We start from the raw sequence: 23,238 nt of genomic DNA on the forward strand, positions 1-23,238 counted from the left end.
CTTTTTTGGGGTTGACTATGATGTGAGAAATTGTCATGTGATTATCGTTTTAATCAGTGAGATTTTTGTGTAGAGCTGTTTATTGGAGAAATATTTTAGTTTTCAGCATTTTTCTTATTTAACAGTGCAAATAAATAAATAAATATATTTTAAGTGGAGTCCTTAAGTCAGTATTGTATTAATATTGGTATTAACTGAAAGTAAATGATTACTGAAACAGAATAACATATCCATAATTAATGCAAACAGCTCCAGACAATAACCAAATTACAAAATATACGCCTAATCCCTTTAATCTAATCTCCCACTTAGTAAATTTCGGGTTTACACAGTTATATGCAAATGGAGTACCTAGGGCTCACATTATTTTTGTTACAGGAGAGAGTTCGAAACAATGGGCCGTATACATTTCCATATTTTTGAGTCTTTACGCATAGCGTTAAACTTCTCGTTGGCAGTTTACTTTGTTTCGTTAAAACGCAGTTTTAATAAGGTTTCAGGAAATTTCAGGACTGTTGTCTTTACCGGAATGCCCCAGTTTATGTACAAGGGCTGTTAAAAATCGTATGCAGCCGTTTGTGCAGCTTATTGTATACTTGGTTGCATAAATTGCATGTCTTACTATATAGTTAGCGTTCAAAAATTAAGCTTGAATTGGTAATTATTTGTCATTCATGTTTTCAATAGAGTAGAAACTAATAGCAACAAAAATTATTGACCATTTTTGAGAAATTTGCAGATTTATAGGGGTCATTATGCGTTTAATGTAAACAGGTGCTATGGATTTTCACCAAATAGTCTGCAAATATTTGATATATTTATGGTTTACAAATATTTGGCGGATTAGTGCATCGTCTTAAGGGGACATAAATGAAATACATTTCCTCATTTATACATGAATGTACCTATACGTATACTGACTTCTTATCAGAAAATATTTTTATAAAAAAAATGTTTTATCTAAAGCTGTATAAAAGCTGTTATTGAGTTATACTGGGTACGTCCATGACTTTGGTAAATCCAAAGGGCGTTTCACAAAAAATAAAAAGAATGTGGTTTTATATTTCCAAAAACTTGGATAAATAGCGTACACTATATTCATCAATATTTTGTGCTGAATTCATTTATATAAAGAAATCTATAGAATTGCATTTAAAATTTACGAGAAAAATACATAAAACGGCATTCTTTTAAATAACGCCATCTATAGGTTTCCATATTGACGTAAATGACATTACGCATTCACCAAGAGATAAAGCATGCAAATACCTTTCCAACCAGGTATAACACTATGGGCTTTTGATGTGCCAATCCTTAAAAATACACCCTGTATATATACTTATAGAAAACCTTCAAATGGACACACGGCAAAACATCTACAGTTTGATATTTTCTGTTGAAATTTGATACGGAGGCATTTTAAGGATCTTAATAAACGGGCTACTGGCAAATTTTGTCACACTGTTCGCGTCTAAATGGACAAAATATATATATAAAACGTACTTTTAAAATTTTAACAGCAAAATATCTACCGTTTGGTATTTTCTGATGAAATGTAATATACAAGCATTTTGAAATTTTCCTTAAATTTTTAATTATCACAGCTTTACATTAATAGGAGGAATTATTATCATTTTCTATTTACATACTGGGCTTGGGCTTATCGACATAGCTCTCCCGACGTTTTGATAAACATTTCAAACCGACATGATACTGCAACGGCTACAACTGCAGAATATAGCCGATTCAGTAAATTTTTAGTGACAAACGAGTAGAGTTGCCTTAAGTTTCTGTTGCAATAAAAAGTAAGTAATATACATTTTGTACTTTAACAATATCTAAATAAGATCGTCAAAACATAGTCTAAATATAGCATAAAAGAGCGGTTATATTAATTCGATAAGATTCTTAACCTCACTATGTAATGAAAAAATGGGGGAACTACGGATATGTTATGAGATTAGTAATTGTTATTAAACACAAGCTTAAGTGAACTACTGTAAAAATGCTGGTGTGATATTTTATTATTACCTATCATCATAATAATAACAAATTATATTTGCTGCCTTTATCATAAATATTTTTCATATAATTTAGCTATTATATAAATTATTGTATAATTTTCCTCAAACGAAATTATCTTATCGGTTGTAGACTATTAATTATAATAGGTGGTATCGAGGGGGGAGAGGGCTAAGAGCAATCTTGCCAAATTTAACGTAATTTTCTTTTCTTTCTAAAAACAGAAATTCTTTGTTTCATTTTTAATAACCACTAAGTTTTAATGATCGTCACATTTTAAAAATTCTGAAACCATTGATGTTTATAAAAAAACATTTTAATAATGCATTGAGCAAATTTTCTATTAATATAAATTGCAGTACTTACCTATTACAAACAAAACTTGACGATAATCTATTGTTCTAAAGCTACCTAATCAAGTATTTCTGTTAAGAAAATTGTTTTGATACAAACGTTGATACCTATTACAGCATCGACGTGACCAATTCAAGCTGTTGAATCTTTGCTATAGTTTTCAGTTATAGTGTTGTAACAATGTGGTACCCACAAAACAGTCTTTAGCATCTCTGGTAATAGTTAATTACACTTACAAACTTTTCGCGCCAATAGAGTAAATGCATGTGATCATCTATAAAAATAGAACCGCAACAAATTGTTCGCGCCAAATTGATTTTGCGACGTTGTCGTTTCGCAAAGCATAGGTTGTGCTGTAATATAACTTATTGCTTTACCACGGATACACGGATTCTATAGCGACTATAGCGTTTGTCAAAATAGACAGAAATATAAGAGCAACAATTTCCAAAGGTATAACATTGTTTGTCGAAAATGGAATAACGTTTTATGAAATTTTTTAATTATTTTCTTATTAGTGATTAGTGATTCGTAGCAGGTGTCAAAAATTGAGAGGAAACAAAAATATCAAAAATGTTTTAAGTTAGAAAGAAGGCACATTTCGCCCCGGCATAGGTCTGGTATTTCTAACCAGCCCGAATTAACGCCTAATGGGTTTGTTTAGATTAGAAATTTCAGACAGCCTCTTTGACCTAAACTTTGAAAAGGGATCATTTTACGTAGTGACCTTGACGTAAAAACATTGTGAATTGTGCCACAATTAAATATTGGATAGTAGGTGAGTTTTCTCACTGAGCATACCAGTTTAGTTGGCTTATTCATAGAACTCGTGTGAGTTTTTCCCACTAAGCATACCTATTACAAATTATAGCCAATTCATACAGTGTGTCTACTTAAGTTGGAACCATATGGAAAACTTTTTTATTATGGGGTTTATGAAAAAAAGTTATTCTTCATAAAAAGTTCTGCATGGTCTAAAATCTAAAATGCAACCTTTAGTTATCAAAATTTCCCAGTCATATACGAGGTATACAAGAAATTATGAATTTTGCTCAAGAGTAAAGTACCTTTATTTTTGACAATACAGAAGAATGTTATAAAGAAAAGTTATTTTGAATTAAAAGTTAATTTCAAATATGCAATTACAGCCATTTAGCATGAAGATTCAGGGTTTGTGATTATTTACTTTTTACATTATAAATTACTTGTATTTATCTTTCTTATCTGTTAAAAATATGATAACTTTTTCATTTGTTAATGTTTATGAACAACCTTGCAATTTAATGATAATACAAATAATAATATAATATAATAATAATACAAATAATTTATAATGTAAACCGTAAATAATCACAAAACCCGAATCTTCATGCTAAAGCTGTAATTGCATATTTGAAAATAACTTTTAAATCGAAATAACTTTTCTTTATAACACTCTTCTGTATTGTCAAAAATAAGGGTACTTTACTCTTGAACAAAATTCATAATTTCTGATATACCTCGTATATAACTGGGAAGTTTTGATAACTGAAGATTGCATTTTAGATTTTAGACCATGCAGAACTTTTTATGAAGAATAACTTTTTTTCATAAAACCAATAATAAAAAAGTTTTCCATATGGTTCCAACTTAAGTAGACACACTGTATAAAGTAAATTTTGAAAGTAATTGTTCTATAGATTTACGTTGTCAATTTTATTGAGTAGTTAGATATTTTATAATTTTTGAAAAAACTAAATTGCAAATTGATAAATATAATCTAATTGTTTAAAAATAAAAAAAAGAGTGTTAACTTTAAAAATTTACTGTGGCCGTCCTAATCAACCGATTTCAATTTTTCAATAACCATTTGAAAGGTTGAGCGGTCTTTTCTATGTGAAAATTTTCAAGTATCTAGATGCTTTATTTGAGGCTGAGCAACATTTTGATAATTCGAAAATTTTTTTCAAAAAATTATTTTGCGAAAGCTAGAACCGATTTTAATGAAATTTGGTGTGTTGTTTTATTAAACACTCTAAAGTTTTTTTTTTACCAAAATTAGAATGGAATACTTTAAAAAAATATATCCAAAAAGCTTCATTATTTTGCCTTTTTTCAACATCGGTAAAAAATTTTAACTTACAGTATATTGTGCAAAATTCAATTCTAAAACTTTTTTCCTCTTCAATATTCTCCCAAAATGTATAGGTTCCAACATATACTTAAGTAAAAAACTGAGATAAAATAGCAAGGTTGGCATGATATGTATCAATAATATATATCGGATATATATATTATGGTATATATCGGATAGATATCAATGATATATATCCGATATATATCATTGATATCTATCACGATATTTATTACTTGATATATATCATATTTATAAAAATTTAAATAATCATTCCTACTTGTTTAAAGTTGCTAAAACTGTTAACAGGTGGCAGCAAAACCGTATGCTAATCGTTGACGAACGTGTTGATTTATGTGATTCCCCGAATTTTCATTAGAAATATTGCTAGAAAAACAGCAAAAAAGATGAACCCTACTTTCAGTAGCTTTAATCTGAAAAATGATAGCCAGCTGTTGAAACAACTGAATTTTGACGTTTCTAAATAAGGGTTTTTTAAAATAATTGACATTTTGTACCTACCTATTCTATCTACAACTTATTATTATTACTATAACATGAATACTTATAGTAACCAAGAAAAACTAGATATGATCTTAATTTATGGAGAGTGCTGAATTATATGAAGAAACACTAGAATGTGTTTGTAGAGAAGGAGTGATAAACAGAGCTATTCTGTGTTTGGAAGCAAATGGAGGTCATTTTGAACATTTGAAATAAGTATTGTTTTAAATTGTTATTTTATTATCGTATTAAAAATAAAATATGTTACTTTAAAAAACATAGTAACTTGTTTTCGCAGCTGGCTATCATTTTTCAGATTAAAGCTACGAAAAGTAGGGTGCATCTTTTTTGCTGTTTTTCTAGCAATATTTCTAATGAAACTACAGACTTCCTTACATAGTTGAACGCAGAAAAAAATATCTTCCAGAACTGTTTAAAAAATATATAGTGTGCCATTTGAACAAAAACAGTTGACATATGTTACCATGGAGACGATCTAATAATGTCATTTGATAGAGTTTGAGCGGCGATTTAAAAATATATAAAGTTTGTTATAGCTGTTTGTTAAAATAAAAGAGATACAGGGCCGCGAATACCAAACTGAATCACCCGGTATATCGGATATATATCAAGATATATATCCGATATTTGATATTTATATAAATATCACGATATTTGTCAACCTTGTAAAATAGGTATTTTTTAAATTTTTTAAACATTTTTGCAATTTTGAAAATGTTCCGGACCTCACCTATATCTAGAGATCTATACTTTTATTATGTGAGTTATACTGAAGGTAATCCAGGAAAAAATTGCTTGCCCCCTCTCACATCCACTTCAAAACATATCCGCCCTGGTCTATGCTATGGTAATTCAATGATGGAGGAGAATATAGCCCGTAATAGTGGTTTCCGATAGTATCATTAGTTGAAAACAGTAAAACACGCCGTATTTACATACTTAGACATTGATTAAAAACAAAACAGCTAACAATGACTTGGTAATACCTTGCATATTGGCATGAATAAAAATTCTAAATGAAAGTAGGTATATGTGTATATATTTCGCAGTTAACGGAAATGAATATTGTGTATATTAAATTTGCATATGGCGGAAAAGTGATATGCGCTTGGTACTGTTTAGTTAATACATAATGTTATTTGCAGCAGCAACAATATGAATTACAGTTAGCAGCAAAACCTAGTGTAAATAATAGTTAGCATTTATACCAGAGGTAAATTAATTAGAACAATTTTTGTGGTATGGCCGAATGTAAGGAATTCTGCTGAACGAGGAATCTTGCATGAGGTCATATTTCCGAGTATGTCATGAAATATATTAATGGGTAGTATAGCTTGCAGTTTTGGGCGAGAGCAGGATCAAAATGTTAAACTGATTGTAATTAGTAAGTCAGCACAGTGTTTTACCTTTTTTTTCAATAATAATTGTTATTACTCAACACAGGACTCGACATTATATTACTTTCATAGGTAATAAGATCACTAAATGTCACCTTTTGATCAAATTTATAAGTAAAAATTAATTAAATTAAACTACACCCTGAACAATGGCGCAGATGTGAGGGTCTTCTATCTGCTTCATCCTGTAGCTTTTATACAAATTAAAATAACTTTGATTTTATGTCAGATTTTGAATTATCATACATTAAAAAAAAAAACTGTTTATTATACTTATTAAGTGCTATAACCATTTTTAAGGATTTTACTTTTAGAATTTCAATTAATTTGTATGAATATTTATATGTAACTTATTAAAAGTGGTGTTAATAGACAAAATTAACAATATGTACCGTTACAACAAGATCTAACAATACTGCTTACGTAAAAATTAACTGTTTTTAACATTTGTTTCTTTAAATTCATCACCTTATAACTTCGGTTTGTAAGACAAACTCGCATGTGTTTCCTTCAATAAAAACGCAAACTGGATTTAGTTAAGTAGTAGTCAAACTTCATTTGATAGAACGGCCGTTAACACAGAGTGATTCACTGTATTTTGACCCCCCCCCCCCTTTAACTTTTATTATTTTAAGAGTCATAAAAAAATGTGAAATACAAAAGTTACACGATTTTTTATTAATTTTTCTAAAATGATAGTTGAAAAACAAATGAAGTCCAAACAAAATGGCCCCGGATGTTAACTTTGTTAATTTAAATGGAGCGCCCTGTATATTTTTACATATTTGGATAGAACTTCCCTGTTGAGCATAATCTTATAGGGTTTGTTGGGTTCATCTCTAACAATGAGCGAGATAATATTAAAAAACAACACAACAACACATTATTAAGAAAATAAGATCTGGTAATTGTTAGACCTCTTTCAGGCATTTCTGCCTTTTTCCAGTTAAGTGAAATCTTAATAATTAGACCGTGTGAGGTCAATTAGGTACTCATGAGTAATGTTATATGGTAGGTCGTGATAGTGACAGGTAGTAAAGTCATGATAACATTGCTATTGACTGACAGTTTGTGTTATTATATAATTAAAATGGGTTAAAGCTGTTTTACATTGACAATTTATTGATAAATAAATTAACGAAGTTCTTCATGAATTAAATCGCGAATTTATTGGTAAACAATGTGGTTTTACACTTCTACAGACTTTGTCAAGTTTTTTAACAGTTCTACCAACGAATCGAATTTCAAAAATTTCACCTTTCCACTCATAATTGTAATGATACAACAGCGGCGTTTTGACACATATTATATAAATATTAGTGTTTGTAAGTAACAAATCAGTAAAAACAATGCAAAACTAGTACGACGCCACACAATTATTTATATATTCCAATAACATAACCTCATTACTGATCTGAGGCTGGAAATCTGTTGGGTTGGTACTTCCGAACTTCACGAAGAAATTGACGAAAATTAGAACATGCTCTAATTCGTCAAGAACTTGATGAATAAATTCATGAAGTTATTTGACAGCAGATTTGGTGCATTACACTTGTCCAATTTCTTGATGAAGCGACTTCATGAATTTATTGATCAATAAATTGTCAATGTAAAACAGCTATTACACAGAAGTAGAAAATTGAAATATTATTAGGAATTAAAATAGAATATGGAGAATAACTTACTCTATTTCAATTCCTATAATATTTCAATTTGTGTCATTTTAATTAAATAATAATACAAACTGTCAAATAATAACAATGATGTCTATTGCAACTAAATATAAATCCTTAAGTAAATGGAAAAAGGGTAGAAATGCCTGAAAGAGGTCTAACAATTACAAAATATCTTTTTTCTTACAATTAATAAAAAACCTTTTCGTTTTTTAATATTATCTCGCTTATTGTTAGAGATGGATCCAACAAACACTATATGACTATGCTTGACAGGGAACGTTCTATCCAAATATGTAAAAATATACAGGGTGTTCCATTTAAATTAACAAAGTTTCTGGCGTATTAAAAAGAAATCCGTTGTTTTCGATTCCGAATCCGGATCCGAATTTCGAAAAATTCGGGAAACGGGTTTGAATTTAGCTTAAAAAATTTTTTGTTTTGAGTATGCGGATGTTCCCTGATCTTGCCTTAAATGTCTGAATAGTTTAATTTCGTACACGAATAATTAAGGTAACCCTAGCTCTTAACCTGTTTCTTTACTTTCCGATCTGTCTGATATAAGTGTTATCTTATCCGTCTCAAAGGACACACATACCTATCGGACAACAACGGCGTCAGATTGTCGGATTCTCACACGCTAAACCGGAAGTATTTGCGCGAATCTCATTCGAAAAAGTGGGTTGCTAATGTTTACGTTATTTATGGGTAAAGGATTGTGCACAATCGATACGCAGACTAGACGACTTTTATACAGAATGCCTGTCATGTAATTATCACATATTGAGTGTGCCGCAAAATAAATATAAAAATGTTATGCGAAGTAAGTACTAATTGTAGTATTCACTTCAAAGGTGAGACATTTCACGTCAACCGCTTCATCAGTCCTCCCAAAATTTGGGTTGACCAATTAAGCTGTACCTGTGGGATCTAAAATGTTCGTATATACAAGAACTTTCGGCAAAATGGCGGCCCTATGAAAAATATAACATGGCGCATCAAATATGGCGTCCGATAATGACTTTTGTCATGACATATTGTAAAAATTTTGGAATTTGTAAAATATGCATCCAAAATGCGTGTAATAGTGATTCTCAGATCACTAATTAAGAATTTACCAATATGATTCGAAATTCCACAATGGCAGATCCAATATAGCGGATATTATCACCACTTAACCCACTTTACCTCAGCGAATATTTTGGGTGAATTTAAAGTAACGGCATAGAGGTATTTGGATTTCTGAGCCCTACTTTAGCATCGAAATTTCAAACTGCAAAATGGCAGATCCAACATGGGGGACGCAAAAACGTTAACCCATTTTATAGCTAGGCATAGCAAAACTTCGAATAAATTGATAGTATAGTTGGTCAAGACGTAGCAGCTTTGTTTTTCGTATTTTTGTTTGAGTGGTTGTTTACTGTCATATTGACATTTTTTCGAGTCCGATCTCAATAAAAAAGGACCTACGAACTGCGGCTCCTGCAAACCTATCAAATTACTTCAAAGAAGTTGTTTATATCTGATATCATAAAAAATACAGTCCACAAATTAAAAAGTGTATTTCATTAACATTACAATAGTACCTATTAGTTGGAGGTTTTTGAGAACTCCGATTTATTTTTGTATTGCAATTCCAAAGGTCAAATAGGTGGATATAATACGATAGACAAGCACACCTTCTAATTCGGGGTACTAACCTATTTTCGGGGTTTTGAAATATAGATATCTCTTAATAGATGGAGAAAAGTGATATCTGCAGATACAGAAACCCGGTAAATATTTAGTGAGCTAATTCTTGGTTCTCCATAGGTACATGATAAATCGGGTTAGAAAGGGTTTGTATTCATCACATTGGATCGGCCTAATTAATTTTTGGAATTGCAATGGATACAAATAAATCAGGGTTCTCAAAAAACCCCGTATACTAATACTATCCATTTATTCGAAATCTTGCTACAATTGGTTAAAAAGGGTGTCTGTCCGACATATCGGATCCGCCAATTCACACGCAAATGAGTGAGTCAATAACAATCTTGAAAATAATAACAAACACAATAACAAACAGATACTGATATCATGTAACGAAATAACAATTAAATTTTAACAAAAATAAAGATGTTTAGAAATGCTCAAAATGCATACCATTATTTTCAATGCAGGAATTTAACCTTCGCGGCGTGCTTAGGTAGGTTCTTTTATAAACGCATTTTGTTTTGGTAATGAAATGTATTTTCGTTAGCGTCGTGTTCATCAATTCATTATCATTATTGATAACTTGATAACAAAAAAAATATAGAACCCTTTTTGACGTCAAAATATAGCTATTTTTGTGCTATTCAAACTAACCTATAAAAAGTTTTATCCTGCTATTTTACTTTTTTAAGAAAACGTGAAACAACCTAAACTTGGATAAATATAGCCGCAATAAAATAAATAAACAACACTTTCGTTAGAAATTTCAAACTTATACTATATTCATAAATTTTTTGTGCTGAATTCATTTATGTAAAGAAAACTATAGCATTGCATTTAAAATCTTTGAGAAAAATCCATAAAACGGCATTCTTTTGAAATAACGCGAGATATAGCATGAAAAGACCTTTCCAACGATATATAACACTATGGGCTTTTGATGAGCCAATCCTTACGAAAAATTTTTTTCTGATCATACATTAGGGGCTTCTGCCACCCTTTTTGTCGAGAGATAGAACAAAATGTCAATAACAAAAGTTATGCACAATAAATTCGGCTATCCATATTTGTACTATTTAATATACCTGAATTATTAGGAAACATTTCCGAGAAAAATTCATTATGATGTCAATTAATATTCAATTAATTATGATATCTGATCTTGTATTGTGTGCTTTTTCTTTCTCTGTGTTTCTGTTTATGGTTTATTTTTTACTTATTAATTTTTGTATATCAAATTGGTGGTCAATTTTGTCTGGTAAACTTTAATGCACATTAAGAGAATTAGGGAAAATCATGTATAACTATAAGCAAGATGTTCTCATATAATGGATAATTTATTCTGCTCTACAGGTCTTCCACAAAATTTAACACAAATGCCTTTTAAAAATGTTCAAAATAAAATTGAGGATTTCAAACGCGAATACGTCGGATCACTTAAAGAAAGGCTAGAAATTAAAGATGCTTATATAAAATGTAATGGGTCCATTCCAAAAATTTTTAAGTATATTCCCTACACCGATTACAGATCTAAAAAACGAATAACGAAGATCGTAAATCAGATGATTGAAAATGGTGAGGTGGTAAAATTTCCGGACGAACCAAAAATGATAAACGAGAAGAAAAGGGTAAACAACGCAGCACCGGAAATATCAGGTGAGTGAAAACATAACTGTTTTCGTGCTATTACAAACTGTATTTCTTTGAAGGAATCTTTGGATTTAAAAAATTATGAAATTATATTTTTAGGGCTTAACAACATGTCAACGCCATCAAAAATAAAACAAACAAGTATAAACATAAACACACCAAATACTTCCATACATCCCTCACCTTGTTCTACGCCTATTTCTGCTCTAAATTTCAGCACAGATGAATTCTCAAATGGATCATATGTTGGCATTGAAGATATTTTACGAATAATCCCTAGTTTTATAAACGATTCCAGATCAACTGGAAGTCCAAATTGTAAAAGAGCGAATGAGGAAAATTTGTCGTCAAAATTTAACGCCTTGAGCACCAGTTCCGATAATACTAGCAATAGTACCTTGGAATATGCCAAACGTGAAAGTTCCAATAAAAGAAAATATGGAAAACTCGAAGGGAGCGGAAAGAAACTGAAATTCGATTGCAGCTCCACGAATAGAAATGAGCAGAAATTTTTCGAAAGCAGTGAGAAAACTACAATTGCTAATGATCAAAATGAGAATGTTCACCAAATCGCGTTACCTAGAAATGGAAATAGTAACACTTTAAATTTTAAAGTTGTTACCCCACAAATAGCAATTCGAAGTAATCACGCATACCTCGATAAACAGAATATCACTAATAACAAACCAAAGCCACCAAAAATATTAACAATGAATTCTACCTCATTGAACAACGGGGATCGGATAATTCAAAATAACCAAAACAGGGTAAATTTCGTACAATACTTAGAAGACACACTTCCACATGTGGCTTGTTCAACACATCTTCCAGTTTCAAATCCCGGCAAGGATTTAGGCCCATCAGTATCAAATAGCAACTATGAAAAAACCACCAATATTCAGATACTACAAGATGTACAACTTAGAAACGCTGACCATGAAATTTATAACAAACAGGAAAGCAACATAAAGAAACAACTAAGCCAAGTACCAAAGATAAATACCTTTGAAAATCAATCATGTAACTCGACAAATAATACATCAAGCAGCTTACAAGAAACTGGAATCGCAATTGATCTTTCGCGAAAGGGCAACTTTCAGGAAACTAAGAAACAGGAATCGCTAACTGCCAGAGATGCTCCAACATTATCAGAATCAAAAAAAGAAACTCCAACTGTTTGTAATTCCACAGGAAATATTAAAAAAAGACTGCAAGACACTGTAGAATGTAAAGTTGCATCAAGTCAGCCAAATGGTGGACAAAAACAGCAAAATTTAATTAAATTAAAAACCAAATTGCGCGACATCGAAAGCCGTGTAGCTCGGAACACCTCACATTGGCAAATTAGGAGCAAAGATATTGCAAAAAATGCAAACAAAAAAGAAACAGCTGTAAATATGTCTATAGATGCTAACAAAACTAAAATAAGTAACAGAAAAATAACAGATGTAAATGAAAATAGCAGCAAAATAGGTTCAAGTAAAGCTTCAGCTTCTACAACTAAAATTTACTTAAAAGGAGATTCTAAAAATAAGAAAATGAAGATTACAGAAAATCGCCTTCTTCTGATAAGAGACTTATTCTCTAAATACATAAGAAGCCTCCCGGACACTGAAAAGGAAACAATTAAAATGTTTAATGATATGCATAACAGATGGCAATGCATATGTTTAGAACTTTTGACTAGCCAGAAGAAATGGTACAATATTTTGAAATTCTCTGAAAAAATTCGCCCTGATATGGAACATGGCGATATTTTCGAAATGGTTAGGGCATTTCAAAAAAACGGAATTGTTGACACGGGTAAGTACATTTCTTGATGTACTAAATTAGTTGCAATATTAGTGTAGTCTTTCCGGAGTCAGTTGAACATGTATAAAAACGCCTAGCAATAAAATTTAATGAGTTTCATAGGCGTCCCGAAAAAAGTTTTCTGCTAAAGGTAAATTATTATAATAATTTGTAAATAATGTGTAGAAAATTTCTATTATACAGTATACACCTAAAGTATGGAATAAATTCAGGAAAAACGAAACAATTTTTTTTTTGGGAAAAATCCTCGAACAGGTCGATTTTTAATTTAAAAAATACATATTTTAGCATAAAAGGCGATTTTCAACCGTCATTTGGTTTCGAGTAATGACGACATCGACATTTTTTTTAAATAGCAACCCCCTATTTTTTTTCTTGATTTTGAAAGATCGTTTCATTTGAGACTGTATTTGTGCCGCGTTTGCCCGCGCGCTTATTCAACTCGGCGACCAGACCTGTATATGGGTATGGTTAAATAAATATGGGAACATGTTTTTCAAATATTTCAATGCCGAGCAACTGCGTCAGCGACCGAACCTGGTACATACTGCCAATCTCTTGGTTCTTTAATTGAGATCGGAAAGACTATAATTTCAAATTTAATTGTTTTCTTGTCTTTTCTGTATGATGCTATGATCAATATGAGGAACTACCTTTCTATCCACACTTGAAGTAGCGTTATTTTTTAGAGTATCAAACAGAACATGAAGTTGTCCTATTGAACCAACTAAGTAAAGATAATTTGATAAAAATCTGTGACGACTTAGAAAAGGAAGGTTTAAAAATATATAACAGACACAAACCTAATGAAAAATTAGACAACAAGAAGCTTATTGTAAATATACATTCAAATTGCAATACTCAGTACAAAATAGACTTACTGAAGAGAAAAATACAAAACAGAATGGGAAAGTGCATGAGAATAAATGAAAATTTCCGGCAAATCTTTTATTCCGTTTACCTCTTAGGCACCTACACTAATCCTAGATTTTCGAAGATGGAGGACTACTTTAAGAGCATGTTGGTCGATAAAGATACATTTCCTCAGTACCCAGTAGATGAATACGTCATATTTGCTAGTTGGGCTGATTTTAGAAGGTATGTAATTCCCCCACAATTTTGCTGAAAATAACTTTCCAATTCTATGTATAGAGTTCAAATTAAAATTCAGAAAATAGTTTATCGTGGCTGCGTGGCTAATTTTGTGTTGATCTTTGTCTAAAATACTGTTTGGTGTTGCAAACAGGAATAGGAGATATTTTGCAGGTTTGCAACATTATTTAATGGCCTCAATATGGAAGGTTGTGTTTTCCATTAATCCCATTTAGACGGATCATTTTTTATTTTAGATAAATTAATGACCACCTAATTATTAATGACATGAGTGGTAAAACTTATGCAGAATGACCTACTTATGGATCATAAATCTCTCTCTTCATATTTCAGTTATTCAAAAGCTAAAATGTATGAAATGAATTTTAAAAGCTTTTCACATGATGCAGAAGAGCTTAGACAGATTTGTGGGAAGATATTCGCAGAATTGAAGATCGTCGGAAACGGAAGGTATGGACTGGTACTTATTTGGCTTACAAGCACATACCTTCAGTTGCTTTATCGCTGTTTTCAGAATTGATGATGAAAGATTTAGGGACGCTCCTCATTTGACCCAATTTACCGCTAGAGCTGTATACGTGACTACCTTGTCAAATGCATCTGACGTGTTACTGGGAAAATATCCAGAATCCGTGCAGGAATGGCTGGAGTTCATGATCCGGCATATGAAAGAGGAATTTCCGCATGAAATCGGTCGTTGGTACTACAACTTGATAGGGCTGTATATGAAGTTTTTGAAACCCTTTGATTATAATCGTGCTGCTGAAGAACTGATAAAAGTACTGGTTCAGGAAAGAAAGAACTTGTCAGATGTCCAACTTCACCGGATTTTTGAGAGGGGAAGAGAACTCATGCGAAAAGATGAAGTGTTACGGGCAAATAAGGATAATATCGCTGAACTCGAGTTTCAATTACTAAGGCATCGCATCGAAAAGTTCCCAGTAAAACCCATGGACGTAGAATCGGGAATGAGGTAAGCAGTCTTTTTGTTTTTAACATACCTCTTAGCAAAAACTTCAAGACTTTATTCTCATAGCCTATTAGGTTCGCATTTCTCATTTGGTAAAATATTAGCGTAAAAGATTAGACAAAAACAAGAGAAGTAGAACCAACTAGATCTTACCGGTCTTCCATTCTAGCATCATCGCAATAATTTAGATCCTCAGATTATGTTCTAAATTCCATTGTCCCAACTGTGTATGAACGTTCCGCGATCCATACGGCAGTGCATTTTAGTCATTCCGATTATCACATAGTTAAAATAATAGACTAAGAGCCGGATAGGAAAATTTTCCTAATAATTTTAAGCATTTAATCGTTTAGACTTAAACACTACAACCCAAAAGAAAACATTTGAGCACTATGCCGTCAATTAATAAGACATAAAAACCTTATGTCGTACAAATATAACGGTTCTGGAAAGAATGAAAAATGTTCATACTCCAAATATTTTCACTAATGTAAAAATTTTAGAAAACTGTACAGCGTGCATGATTTTAAATAAAGAGCTTTTACCCTGACACAAATTTTCTCATTTCAACCCCTATTCCAAAAAATTATTGTGAAATGTACGGCACCGATTTCAGAGTTTTACTTATGCTCTAAAATAATGAAAAATATAAGTGCCGTACAAAATATTTGGCTAAAAAAAATGTATTACATAATTGTGAGTGCTCTGAAGTTAACGCCATTTTTCTTTGGGTAAAAATCATTATTTCCTGAACGGCATAAATTTCGGAAGCAAGTTGTTCCACTTTATAGTATTTATACAAAAGTGCCGTACAAAATTATTGGCACCAGAAAAAAACAATTGGCCGTTAATAAAAAAAATTGTTCGGCATTTTTGCAATTTCGAAAATCCATTTGACAGCTCCTATGGTACTATATTAGGGTGGGTCAAAAAAAAATCGACAATTTTTTTTACTTTATACTCTGAAAAATAGGCTGCTAGACATCTCTAGAAAATTCTCTCCAAATATGAGTTCTTAATTTTAATAGGAAGGTCCTCCGCTTTACAGTTTTCCATTTTTTCCTCAGTATTAGAAAAAAATAATAATATCTCTCTATCAACTGTTAGTTAAAAATATATCATATACTTGTAGGAAATTGGACGCTCTACAAAAAAGGTCTCTTACAATTTTTTCGTAAACCTCACCGTTTAAAAGATATTAAAGGTTGAAGTTTGATTATTTTAAGACAAATTTCTGTTTTGCTTATGAATTTTATAACTCGTTAACAAAAAATCATTATGAAATGCGCAATTCATGGTGTTGTAGGAAATTAACTGCTCTACAAAAATGGTCTCTCAATATGAGGAGAGATATTTTTAACGAACAGTTATATGAATTATTTTTTTTCTAATACTGAGGAAAAAATGGAAAACTGTAAAGCGGAGGACCTTCCTATTAAGATTAAGAGCTCATATTTGGAGAGAATTTTCTAGAGGTGTCTAGCAACCTATTTTTCAGAGTATAAAGTAAAAAAAATAGTCGATTTTTTTTGACCCACCCTATACTATATATTTTCAATTGTATTACTGTTTTAAATTATTGAAGGGTTAATATTAACAAAATTGTGGATGTTGTCTATTTTTAATAGGGTTTTCCATAATTAGTAGGATTTTCCAAGGCATTTTCACTACATTATGCAATTATATATTCCTTTACGATATTTACCCCATAATATTAACACCATCAAATGATAATAAAAAATTATATTGCCGTTACATTTGCATGCAATATAGCATAGGGGGTTAGGTGCACGGAAAGTGCTAGATAGTACAACAGCGTGATGTTATTTTCATCACATCACAACATCACGCTGTTGTACTATCTAGCACTTTCCGTGCACCTAACCCCCTACACTATAGGTCCCATAGCGAGCGCGCGTGATAGAAATTATTATTTTTTTAAATAGATTATGTTTCAAAGAAAATTATGAAAAAAATTATTATCGATTTTACAATTTTATGTTACCTATTCTACGTCAAACAATTTTATTTTATTTGTTGTATTGGATTCAAAATATATACGGCATAATTGAAAATAAAAAATAAATTTTGGCAAAACAAACAAATTGAATTGTAGACATATTAAAAACTTTTGCATGGAAAAAAATGCAGTTATATGCAAACGTTTTTTTGGAACTTTCGGTCCTTTTTTCCCCTTTATTGCCACGATATTTAAAATATAAAGAAATTATAATAAATTCTAATCTTAATAATATAATTAATAAATGCTTACGTTTAGAAGCAAAAACTACTATTCCCGATAATCTTAAAAATAAAGATAAGATAATATAAATTAACATTATGGAAATTTCGGGCCTTTTTTCCCCTTTAGTGCCACGATATTTATATGGCAATATTTTTTTAATAGTTAATTTTTAATGAATTTTAAAAAGGCACAAATGCCGTATAGGAACTTTTCACTAAAATATTCACCCCTTGAGCGGAAAATTAATTTCCCTACTGAAAATATACGGCATAATGACTTGAGGTATAGTTTTATATAGCGCTTTCTAAATTTTTTAATTTTAGGGTGCCTCTAATAATTTTCCTTATTCTACGTAAAAGGTGAGGGTTGAGCAAGGGTTAAAAGCCCTTAGAAACAGTGCATTCGTAGGGCATGGTAAAATATAACTTTCAAATAAATATCTTCATTTAAAATCAGGCACGTCGCGCCGTACAGTTTTCTATAATTTTTACATTAGTGAAAATATTTCGAAAATTAAAATTTTTTATTCTTTCCAGAACCGTTATTTTTGTACGGCATAAGGTTTTTATGTCTTGGGTCGAAATGCTGTCAATTTCTATTTAATTAATTTACCCGGCCCAAAATTGGAAAGTTTGATTTTCCGCTGACAACCCCTGTACCACGAAAAATTGACGGCATTCTTTTAGGTTGTAGTATTTAAGTCATAGACCCTTACCTAGACATACATAGACCCCCTAAGATGATTAGGGAAATTTTCCTATCCGGCTCTTAGTCTATCAGTCAAGTCTAATAAGGCTTCCGTAGCCGTCGCAGAAGTGTCTCATTAGTATCGTTACTACCAAACAAGGTACTCTTTGTACTTGTGCTTCAGTCGAATTAGATTCTGATCGAAAAAAAACTATTGGTAGACATTTCATTGCACACGAGAGTCTAGACATCGAAAAATTAGTCATTTTTTTATTACCTACAATTTAAGGTATCTACAGTCATATATCATCAAATTATTAAGTAGTTGTAAAATAACAAATCCAAAGAATCGCATCAAAAAGTTCAAATTAAGTAGCTCTTTACAACCAACAAAGTAAGACGTGCAAAACAGCGTTATAAAGAAATTGTCCCAGGGTCTGGCAAAAGCCGCTCCGGAATTCGCTCTTTTTGCATTAAATAGAGCTTATTTATACAGTAATTATAAAAAAAGAGAAATCACCTATAATTTTAAAATATATAAGTGCTGTTAAGGTTAAATTCAAAAGTTTCTTTTTTCATTTACTTTTATATAGTAGTTTTTCAACCAAACAAACATTCCCCTAGAAAGAAATTGTATGCTTAATTTGCAAATCTCAATAACTTTCTATCTAAAGAATCTTATAACATCTTCAATTTTTTTTCAGCAAAATAGAATATTATAAACTACTTCATTCTACTTGGGGTGGTAATAAAATCATAGCTACCTTCATACTTTTGTTCTTTGATATAATATATACCTCCACAAAATACATACGCGGAGCGTATGTATCGAAAATGCAGATTCAACCTCTGGACATAAATACTCACCTATTCTATATGAATAGAAAAAGTGAGATAGAGCGCCGTCTGATGGAGATCGAAAGTGAGTGGTCTGATGACAGGCTTATAAATTTCCTAAAACAAAATTATCATAAACATTCCCATGAATTTGTACTTTGTAAAATTGATAATATTATAAGCGATACCCAGATTTTGGAGAACCTAATTGAAGGCTTTGGACGAAAAATCTTAGCTAAGATATACAAACGTTTAGCAGAAAATTTTACAGAGCATAAAACTGGTTTTCCAGACCTATTGGTTTCGAATGCTGGCAAGAAGAAAGTAAGTATATTACAATATTTTTTAACTATACGGCGAGGATAAAAGCGTGGTTTTTATTTAAAAAATCCATAACCATTGACAAACCTACTTTCGCTTTGAAGAATCTGCTTTCACGTTTGCTTCCATTTTTTAAATTTAATATTCACAAACGCTAAAACAATTTGTAGATGCTGAAACTTATCCTGGAAGTAGGGCCAAGCCGGCTAACCGTCCCATGCGGTGACGTCATTGCATTGCCATGGCTGAGACAAATATTCGTATTTTAAAAATCATATAGATTTTGTATAAGATTTTTTTCAAATGATTTTCCTAAAATATGGAAACGTATTTCGTATTTTTTGTTTGTTTTTCATTCGAAATGTATGATGCATGACATATTTTTCAGAATTTTACACATTAATATTACTTTTCTAGCAACTATAGAGATAAATAAATAATCAATTTAATGATTCCCATTACCTACTTTAATCCTTTACATATTGTTTCCGAAAATCTCGAAAAATAAAGAAAAAATTGTATTTAAAGTTAAAACAAAACAATTTTCTTGTTTGTACCTACAGAATAATTTTTAAAATATATTTCTTAGTATTTTAGAGCTGTGAAAAAGAGCAGTGCTAAACTATCTATAGAGGAAACTTTGTGGCTTGATTGTTTGCGTTCCAACGAAACGAAAGTGGAAATTGCTCCGTTACGACGTAAGAATTTATGTAACATTTTCAGGTTTAATTTTTTATATAATTCGATTTCAGCTTTAGACATCAAGAAGTGTATTAAAAAAGGAGAAAACAATGACCTGCCAAAAGCTTCTACTTCGTCGCCTTCGGACAAAGTCCCATAAAAACATATCCATGTAAAATTATTCTATGCAAGGCCGTAGGTAACCATCTTGTTTTGCTTCTGATTGAGATTACATTCAAAACTTTGAATGTTTGTAATGATCTTGTACGAGCCTTTGAAATGTTTTAAAAAGGTATATTGAATGGAGGAATTGGAGCCACATTAAATAAATTTAATAAAAATGTTATAACGCACTATAACTTCATTATACTGGCATTTCAAAAGGTGATGTGTTGGCCTCTTCTAAGTATGTATTTCTTTTTACATTCCGTTTTAAAATTATTTAGTTGTACAATTAGTTATGTACTAGTTGTTACGTAGTATTAGTATGCAATTATATTGCACATATATTATTCATCCAACTGTAATTTCATGAATGAAACAGTCTTTTGTTTTTTGTCATATACTTAGGTACTTTGTTGGCAGAAATTTTTCGAAAACGCATGTTTATTTATGTTATTCTACTTCCAAAACGTAGACTTGTCACAATTCACTAATTCAAAGGAATAATTTCAATTTTTTTGCCTCAGATATCAACTATGAAGTATGCATCGTATCTCCAGTGGAAAACACATAATACAACTATAAATTTAGTAAAAAGATTATGTTTAATTAGATAGCAATAAGTACAAAATCTCAGCTATCTCTAATTAACTATGCTAGTAAAAACATCAAATTTATTTTTCTCTGGAGATAGGTACTTTACAGTAAATAAAGTCAGGTTTAATGAAACACTACACACTTTCACAAAATCTCAACCAACAAAAAATAAAAAATACTGTTTTAGGTATGTTCAACAACCTCTGAATTTTGAGTAAGATATAAAGTTGTTCTCTTTAGCTAACCTAAAAGCCCTCTATATAGAATTTTATTGAAATATTTTAATAAGTGTGGACATTATTTTAGAAACAATTTTTTTAAGACACGCAACTTTTCAGGAAAGGAAAGTTTCTTGAATGTAATTGCTTTGTTGTAGAAAACCAACAATTGTTTATGCCATTTAGCGTAATTTTACTGATGAAACATTGAGTACAAAATTTAATTTTTAGATACGGTTCATCAGTCTTAGTACTTAGATACTTATTCATAATTTGCTGGGAAAAAAATGTCCTGAACATTCAAATTGAGAAAAAAACTTAATATGCCTTATATACAGCATGTGGCATCTTTAATGCAGAAAAAATTAAATACATATTCCTAGCAATATACATAATAAAAAAGCCTTCAAATAGTTCTATATTCACGTTTTGTCAAGAAAATAGAACGTCAATTTTGTGGCGAAAAAATAAATCTTATTACGGCCCTGGCAAGAAATGTTCACATTCAACAGCTCAACCCGCGGACACTTGCCGAACCAAACTATCCGAAAATCTGTGCAGACTGCAGAGTTTGCCACTTTGCCAATCGCTACATGTAATTGGATGAAGTAAACAAAAAGGAAATAAAAGGTTTTTGAAGCAATACTAAATAAATAATTTTGGACAATTTAATACAATCCGTTTTAATTAAAATGAAAAGTAAACATAAAATTTTAAATAGTTAATTTACTGCAAATGGTAATGTGTGATTTAAGATAAGATGTTTGTAGAAACATAGTAAGTGGTATTACAGAACACTAACATTACATTATTTTAACGGTTGATAAGTTGGATCAAGACAAAATAGATGCAAACTTACAGCTTTTATAGAAAATGTAGAAAATGATTCCCATTAGATCGCAGGCAGGCCTGGCAGCAACGCACCCAATTTTGACCAACTATCAGCAGTTTAAGTTTTTAATTTTCTGCATTAAAGATGCCGCATTATGTATAAACCTTAGTTAAATATTTTCAATATTAAAAAAATGTTTAATGTAGATCTAAGTTTTTATGTAGGTATAATAATATTCTGATGTTATCGCAGGACATAATTTTATAACTGCTTGCTTAGTTTGGTCTGTAGAATGCCTCATCATTTAAATTTGTTCACTTAAAACTATTAGATAGATGTTATAAAAAAATATATACATCAAAAATATATAATGTATGCTTATCAAATATAAATGTATTTTTATGATTAGTGCATTTTATATTTTTATACATTATTACTCAAAATAAAAATCAACACAAATATTTTTATATGATTTTCTTTTACATCATCTGTCGTGTTCCTATTAAAGTTTTAGATTAATATCTTTTAATATCATAGCACGTCAGAATTTTTCCATTTATATGAAAATTGCCAACTCAAAATTGTATGCAATCGATTGCTATTTACACAGTTTCTTGTATATTTGGTTGCATACACTTTATACTAGATGTTTTAAAATTACTTTAGATGTTATTGTTGAACTGTAGCAATAATCAGTCATAACTCATCAGTATCATATTTATTATTTACAGTTAAATAAAGAAGTTTTACGTTAAAGGTCAGAGATAAAATAAAAATAATTTATTTTTATTTTCCCTATGAAGGAGACATACAGATATTAGGTTGGAAACGATTGTTACTTAGGTGTATAAGTAAATAATTTAGAGTAAAGGAAATGAGTAGGTAAATACAAATATAAGAAAATTAAAAAATCCTTTTATTATGGATCATGGAGACTATTATGGATCATGGAGACTATACAAGGAGCCCGAACTCCATGTAAACAAAAATCTTACAAAAATAAGAGGGCGCTAGTGTTCCATATGTCCCATACGTACAGAGGGGAGATAAAAAAGCGGCAGTTTGAATTATAAATCAATAATGTCATTATTGTGATGTGTTAAAAATTTTAAAGTAAATAATGTAAGCTACTTTGAACTATATAAATCATGAAAATATGTCATTCCGGACTATAATTAAACTAAATAGATAATAAAAAATATTAGCTTTATGAGAAGAATTTGGTGTTCGTAGAAAGAAAAAGAAACTAGTTTTCAAGGAATTTATGAGGTGATCTTGTTAATATTAAGCTATAAGTAAGGTTTATGTTTTTGATAATTATTTTGTTAACGATT

The 23,238-nt window shown here is 30.7% G+C and overlaps 1 protein-coding gene across 2 annotated transcripts; it reads left to right on the plus strand.

The window, feature by feature from the left end:
* Positions 1-1,716: 1,716 nt before the first annotated feature.
* On the plus strand, positions 1,717-22,378 carry LOC108913631. 2 transcript variants are annotated; one of them, XM_018719204.2, is made up of 9 exons: positions 1,717-1,805; positions 11,133-11,435; positions 11,529-13,232; positions 13,931-14,339; positions 14,688-14,804; positions 14,869-15,327; positions 18,961-19,417; positions 20,004-20,112; positions 20,167-22,378. In XM_018719204.2, exons 2-9 carry the CDS (start codon positions 11,156-11,158, stop codon positions 20,253-20,255), a joined length of 3,624 nt encoding a protein of 1,207 aa, XP_018574720.1. In that variant the 5' UTR covers positions 1,717-1,805; positions 11,133-11,155; the 3' UTR covers positions 20,256-22,378. The 2 variants fall into 2 exon arrangements, with proteins under 2 accessions (XP_018574720.1, XP_018574722.1); XM_018719206.2 differs by having other exon boundaries at positions 1,732-1,805; positions 11,308-11,435; positions 20,167-22,377.
* The last annotated feature ends 860 nt before the right edge of the window (positions 22,379-23,238 follow it).

The sequence above is a fragment of the Anoplophora glabripennis genome, unplaced genomic scaffold, assembly GCF_000390285.2.
Source record: "Anoplophora glabripennis isolate ALB-LARVAE unplaced genomic scaffold, Agla_2.0 scaffold867, whole genome shotgun sequence".
NCBI classification, from domain to species: Eukaryota; Metazoa; Arthropoda; class Insecta; order Coleoptera; family Cerambycidae; genus Anoplophora; species Anoplophora glabripennis.

Excerpts from the sequence above, each read along its gene's own strand:
- LOC108913631 (XM_018719204.2), top strand. The coding sequence starts at position 11,156 with ATGCCTTTTAAAAATGTTCAAAATAAAATTGAGGATTTCAAACGCGAA. Across the intron at positions 11,436-11,528 it reads CGCAGCACCGGAAATATCAG|GGCTTAACAACATGTCAACG; the intron begins GTGAGTGAAAAC and ends TTATATTTTTAG. Across the intron at positions 20,113-20,166 it reads GGAAATTGCTCCGTTACGAC|CTTTAGACATCAAGAAGTGT; the intron begins GTAAGAATTTAT and ends ATTCGATTTCAG.